Source organism: Stegostoma tigrinum, chromosome 28 (assembly GCF_030684315.1).
Source record: "Stegostoma tigrinum isolate sSteTig4 chromosome 28, sSteTig4.hap1, whole genome shotgun sequence".
NCBI lineage: Eukaryota > Metazoa > Chordata > Chondrichthyes > Orectolobiformes > Stegostomatidae > Stegostoma > Stegostoma tigrinum.
In genome coordinates, this window is record NC_081381.1 from 11,329,096 (window position 1) to 11,335,816 (window position 6,721).

At 43.8% G+C, this 6,721-nt stretch overlaps 1 protein-coding gene across 4 annotated transcripts in view; it reads left to right on the forward strand.

Moving 5' to 3' along the window:
* cfap74 (cilia and flagella associated protein 74) overlaps nt 1-2,661 on the forward strand; it is a 190,787-nt gene extending 188,126 nt beyond the window's left edge. For 3 of the 4 annotated variants that reach the window (XM_048561032.2, XM_048561033.2, XM_048561034.2), the window contains 2 exons: nt 1,123-1,257; nt 2,357-2,661. In XM_048561032.2, coding sequence (XP_048416989.1) covers nt 1,123-1,257; nt 2,357-2,449 — 228 coding nt within the window. In that variant the 3' untranslated portion in view covers nt 2,450-2,661. The remainder of the gene's footprint in view (nt 1-1,122; nt 1,258-2,356) is intronic. The other variant, XM_059638059.1, reaches the window with a different exon arrangement.
* The last annotated feature ends 4,060 nt before the right edge of the window (nt 2,662-6,721 follow it).

Consider the following 6,721-nt stretch of genomic DNA (forward strand, 5'->3'; position numbering starts at 1 on the left):
ACTCCCCTGGAGAATGGAGTTCCGGAGCGGGTACGGGCCGAGTCCCACGGTGGGACCAGCATGAGCAGTGTGGCCTTGTGCTGTGGGGCCTGCAGGCACATGCCGTTAGCACCAGAACACCGCAAGCAGTGAGCCTGGAGCAGTGTGGGGAAGAAGCTGCAGAGCAGTACGCAGGCAGCCAGTCCTGGATGGAGATTGGTCTGAGGGGTCAACCCTTACCTTCAAACTCACCTTAGAACTTAACCCCTCAATATTTTCCTATTTTTAACTTAATTTCAATTCTGTAATTAATCAACTACTTCCATTCCTCTGCTGTATCTATGAACTGTACCTAGTTACTTATACCTAAGATGTCGCCATAAGAAGGCAGACATTGTAAAAGCTTTTCACCTTACTCTGACAATTGAGTACTCGTGACAATGAAAGTGTATTAAAATGTATTATACAACTGAAAGTAGCCTAATGGTGTAATAATTGGCAGGAATGAATTTGTCTTGCCTTTTTGTGGACAAGACATACCTAGACAACTTTCCATTTTACTGGGTAGATGCTTGGATTGTAGCTGTACTTAAACAGCTGGTACTTAAACAGGGCCGTGGCTTGTTCTGGAGCACACGTCTTCAGTTCTTATGGTCTGGCAAGTAACATCCTGCAACAAAATTATAGTATAAACAGAGACCAGAAGAAAAATAATACGCAAAGCTTGCTGGAATAAGGAAAGAGGATTCAGACCAATTGCAAGTGTATCGAGTTTATTTGAGATGTCAAAGTATTTTTATAACAATGTTAAAGAGATACAAGCCAACATTTAATAAAGTCTCTGGGCCAAAAACATCAAGGCTGAGTTGTGTTTTCTCCCATTCCAAACTAGTTTATAGAGTACTTTAAATCTTCATCGTGAAATAGAGTTATAAGAAGATCATATAGTAGCATGAACAAATTCAAAATTACAATTATATTCAATGTAATCAAATAAACATATTTCCAGCCATATAGTTCGCAAGAATTGATTAGTACCAGAAAGTTAGTATTGTTCAAATTTGACTTTATAGTCCAGCTGATAGAAAGGTTTTCTGTAATTTTCTTCAAAACTACAACAGGATGGTGTCATTTTTCTTTTAGAATGTGGAGTTCACCATCGACAGTCCACAGGCCCTTCACGCGAAAGGGTTCGTCATTGATCCAGTCAAAGCCACGGTGGAAGCTGGGACTGTGAAAGTGGTCACTGTTAGCTGGACTCCACCTAGTGGACACGATGTATGTTATTGTATAGTGAAACCTGATAACACTCATCCCGGCCGTGCAATTTAATTATTGGGAAAGGAATTCATTACTTCGTATAACTTAGACCCAAGTTTACTTTTGAAAATAAAACTTGTGGTAAGAAGTTTGATAGAGTAAAAAATAACAAATAGAACCAGGAAATGCAGCTTTATCAATATGTACATTTCCTCTGATTCAGGTATTTCTAGTATATACTATAGATCTGCAGAGTGAGGGCTGAGAAGTGGAATTAGATGTAGAGTTCTTTCGTGGCTGACACAGATTGAATGGCCTCTTTCAGTGCAGTTTTTAAAATGTTGTTTAATTTTTTTTAAATATATGAATTAGATCCTTCAACTGTTTTAAGTCTACTTTTAACAATCTGTTGTTGTAGTCAGGGTGCCTGACTGTACCATTTTGCTTATTTCAGCACAGTTTGCAAATTTTTGTTTGCAGCAGATTTTATCATTCAGCTCACTTTTTCAGGTTAAAATCAGCAACCATTAATCATCAACACTTCCTATCAATTAGTATTCCTTAAGGCTTTAGTTAAGGTGAAAAGCCAAGGTCTTTATCCCGGGATGGGGAGGGACCTGAGGGGCAACTTTTTCACACCAAGGGTGGCGCATATATGGAACAAGCTGCGGAGGATGTGATAGAGGCAGAAACAATTATAACATTTAAAGGACATTTGATCAGGTACATGAATGGGAACAATTTAGAGGGATATCGGCCAAATACAGTGTAGAGAATCTGGTCAGCATAGATGAGTTGAGCCAAAGGGCCTGTTTCAATGCTGTATGACTCTTTAACCAAACTCCTATTTAATTCCATGTTCTGCACTGCATGGAACTTTATCAAAACTTTTTTTTTAAATCCTAAGAAAGCTATATTGTGGAAGTATAATTTTCTTGGGGTATTTCAATGTTTCTGTGGCTCAATTAATGTCATACATGTATTATTTCTAAATGATGTTTCATTAATAGAATGCTGGAATATTGTAACACTTTAAGCTAAAACTAGTATGTTTGAGTTAAATAGATTGAACAGTTAAACGGGTATTTAAATAGAATGTTTTAATTTTGTTTTCAAGCCACTTCCAACAATCTCAGCTACAGTTAAAATGTCTATCAAAGGAGACATCACAGAAAATTACCAAATCATTTTAACAGCAGTGGTTCGATGAACACAAGATCAAGTTGAATGACTGGGAAAATTACTGAGAAGACTTCTTATAATATAGGATGCTTATATGTTGCAGGAAAGGCAAAGATTTTTAAATTCACATGTTTAACTTTTTAAAAGTTTTTACATCTAACTAATGTTTAACTTTATTTACTCATCTACAATTTCTACCAATTACATTCTGCCATGGAAAGAAGTCTCTGTAAGTAAAGCTTTTCAGGTCTAAATAAAATATTTATATTTGTTCTTCATGTTTTGAATTTTCATATTTGCACTTTCTAAATTACTGTAAACTGCTCAATCTTTCAAAAGACTGCAAAGTTTTTTTGTCTTTATATAGTGCTAATGCAAACGTCCATTACATGCTCCATTTTACCTTGATTCTATTGTTCTTCTTCATTGACTGCTGCCTTATCCAGCATCCAACTTGTACACAAAGAACATTGTTAACTTCAACTTCATAAGTGCATTTGTGACCAAGTTATTTGTGTATCTATTTGCAGTTTGTTTAGCTCAGTTAGCTGGACAACTGGTATGTGATGCAGAGTGATTCCAAGACTATGTGTTGACAGACCTTCATGTCAAATTCACAACCAGACATCTTTCTCCAATGAGAGAGCAGTTCTAGAGTCCTCTAGGACTGTGGTGAATTTTTGTCAACAGTCTGAAGATTGACAAGGTACCTCGGAAGAGTTTAGGCCATAGGTAGTATATTGGCATGAATAGAGAATTGGCTCTTCGGCAGGAAACAGCAAATAGGGATGAGGTGTTCTTTTTCAAGCTGGCGAATGGTAAGTAGTGGGGTTCCACAGGGATCAATGCTGGGACCACAAGTGTTTACAATATATATTAATGACTTGGAGGAAGGAAGTGAATGTACTGTAGCCAAATATGCATACAATGCACAAATAGTTTGAAAAGCAGGTTGTGAGAGAGATAATAAAATGTGAGGCTGGATGAACACAGCAGGCCAAGCAGCATCTCAGGAGCACAAAAGCTGACGTTTCGGGCCTAGACCCTTCATCAGAGAGGGGGATGGGGTGAGGGTTCTGGAATAAATAGGGAGAGAGGGGGAGGCGGACCGAAGATGGAGAGAAAAGAAGATAGGTGGAGAGGAGAGTATAGGTGGGGAGGTAGGGAGGGGATAGGTCAGTCCAGGGAAGACGGACAGGTCAAGGAGGTGGGATGAGGTTAGTAGGTAGGAGATGGAGGTGCGGCTTGGGCTGGGAGGAAGGGATGGGTGAGAGGAAGAACAGGTTAGGGAGGCAGAGACAGGTTGGACTGGTTTTGGGATGCAGTGGATGGAGGGGAAGAGCTGGGCTGGTTGTGTGGTGCAGTGGGGGGAGGGGACGAACTGGGCTGGTTTTGGGATGCGGTGGGGGAAGGGGAGATTTTGAAGCTGGTGAAGTCCACATTGATACCATTGGGCTGCAGGGTTCCCAAGCTGAATATGAGTTGCTGTTCCTGCAACCTTCGGGTGGCATCATTGTGGCACTGCAGGAGGCCCATGATGGACATGTCATCTAAAGAATGGGAGGGGGAGTGGAAATGGTTTGCGACTGGGAGGTGCAGTTGTTTATTGCGAACCGAGCGGAGGTGTTCTGCAAAGCAGTCCCCAAGCCTCCGCTTGGTTTCCCCAGTGTAGAGGAAGCCACACCGGGTACAATGGATACAGTATACCACGTTGGCAGATGTGCAGGTAAACCTCTGCTTAATGTGGAAAGTCATCTTGGGGCCTGGGATAGGGGTGAGAGAGGAGGTGTGGGGGCAAGTGTAGCATTTCCTGCGATTGCAGGGGAAGGTGCCGGGTGTGGTGGGGTTGGAGGGCAGTGTGGAGCGAACAAGGGAGTCACGGAGAGAGTGGTCTCTCCGGAAAGCAGATAGGGGTGGGGATGGAAAAATGTCTTGGGTGGTGGGGTCAGATTGTAGATGGCGGAAGTGTCGGAGGATGATGCGTTGTATCCGTAGGTTGGGGGATGGTGTGTGAAAACGAGGGGGATCCTCTTTGGGCTGTTGTAGCGGGGGCGGGGTGTGAGGGATGTGTTGTGGGAAATGCAGGAGACGCGGTCAAGGGCGTTCTCGACCACTGTGGGGGGAAAGTTGCGGTCCTTGAAGAACTTGGACATCTGGGATGTGCGGGAGTGGAATGCCTCATCGTGGGAGCAAATGCGGCGGTGGCGGAGGAATTGGGAATAGGGGATGGAATTTTTGCAGGAGGCTGGGTGGGAGGAGGTGTATTCTAGGTAGCTGTGGGAGTCGGTGGGCTTGAAATGGACATCAGTAGCAAGCTGGTTGCCCGAGATGGAGACTGAGAGATCCAGGAAGGTGAGTGATGTGCTGGAGATGGCCCAGGTGAACTGACGGTTGGGGTGGAAGGTGTTGGTGAAGTGGATGAACTGTTCGAGCTCCTCTGGGGAGTAAGAGGCGGCGCCGATACAGTCATCAATGTAATGGAGGAAGAGGTGGGGTTTGGGGCCTGTGTAGGTGCGGAAGAGGGACTGTTCCACGTAACCTACAAAGAGGCAGGCATAGCTGGGGCCCATGCGGGTGCCCATGGCCACCCCCTTAGTCTGTAGGAAGTGGGAGGAATTGAAAGAGAAGTTGTTGAGGGTGAGGACGAGTTCGGCCAGGCGGATGAGGGTGTCGGTGGAGGGGGACTGGTCGGGCCTGCGGGACAGGAAGAAGCGGAGGGCCTTGAGGCCATCTGCATGCGGAATGCAGGTGTATAGGGACTGGACGTCCATGGTGAAAATGAGGTGTTGGAGGCCAGGGAATTGCAAGTTCTGGAGGAGGTGGAGGGCATGGGTGGTGTCACGGACGTAGTTGGGGAGTTCCTTGACCAAAAGGGAGAAAATGGAGTCCAGATAGGTGGAGATGAGTTCGGTGGGGCAGGAGCAGGCTGAGACGATGGGTTGACCAGGGCAGGCAGGAGAGACAGTTTAGAGAGAAGTATTGTTAAGTGTGGGCAAATAAGTTGGCAAATGGAGTATAATGTGGGAAAATGTGAAGTGTTCAATTTAAAAGGGAGAACAAAATAACCTCATGTTATTCAAATGGAGGAAAACTGGAAATTAAAGGGATTTGTGGTTACTTGTGCAGGAAACCCAGAAAGCTAGCACACAGGCAGCAGAATATCAGGAAGGCTAATGAAATGTTAGCCCTTTTTACAAGGAATATATAGAGTAGGAAGTCTAACTGCAACTGCGCAAGTTGCTGGTGAGACCACATCTGTACTACAGTGAGCAGTTTTGGTCCCCTTATTTAAGGAAAGCTATCATTTCATTGGAGGCAGTTCAGAGGAAGTTCATTAGGATGATCGCTGATGTGGAGGAATTGTCTTATGAGCAAAAGCTAAGCATGTTGGGACTCTACTCACTGGAGTTTAAAAGAATAAGAGGGGTTCTCATTGAAACATATTAGATTCTTAAGGGTCTTGATAGGATAAATATTGAGATGCTGTTTCCCCTCTAGGAAGGTCAGGCACTACAGGGCAGAGTCCCAAAATGAAAGGGTTCAGATGAGGAGGAACTACTTCTTTCAGAGTTGAGAGTCTTTGGATCTCCTTACTGAGATATACACATAGAATTGTTGTATATATTTAAGTCTGAGATAGATAGATTCTTGATCAGTCAGGGAATCCAGGCTTACAGGGAAAGGGCAGAAAAGTGGGCATGACAAGTGTCAGATCAGCCATGTTCCCACTGAAATGGTAGACCAGGCCCGAGGGGCCAAGCAGCCTTTTCAAAGGAACCAATTAAGTTCACTCATGAAGTGAAGTAATGAGTAATGTGAGAATTTTGGTGTACTTTGTAATTGAGGCACTACTGAATACTAGTGAATAGTTAGCAGATGGATAAAGTAATAAAAATTGAAACAATCTGCAAATTAGAAGAAAGGGCTTTATGATAGAAAAGAAGCTCTCGGAGGGAAATTGTGTCTAAGGACCAGGGATTCCTGTCCAGCATTTATATCACCGTACATTAGAGGTTTCTTCTGGCTAGTCTGTTCTTTTGTTTTTTCCTGGGAAGGGGAATATTTGGAGGGTTATGGGGTGGAGGGATGGGGGAAAGAGCAGAGAAATTAACCTAATTTGATACAGAGATGGTAGGAACTGCCGATGCTGGAGAAGCTGAGCTAACAAGGTGTAGAGCAGGATGAACACAACAGGCCAAGCAGCATCAGAGGAGCAGGAAAGCTGATGTTTCGGGTATGGACCCTTCTTCAGAAAGTGATTTCCGATGAAGGGCCCAGACCCGTAACATCAGCTTTCCTG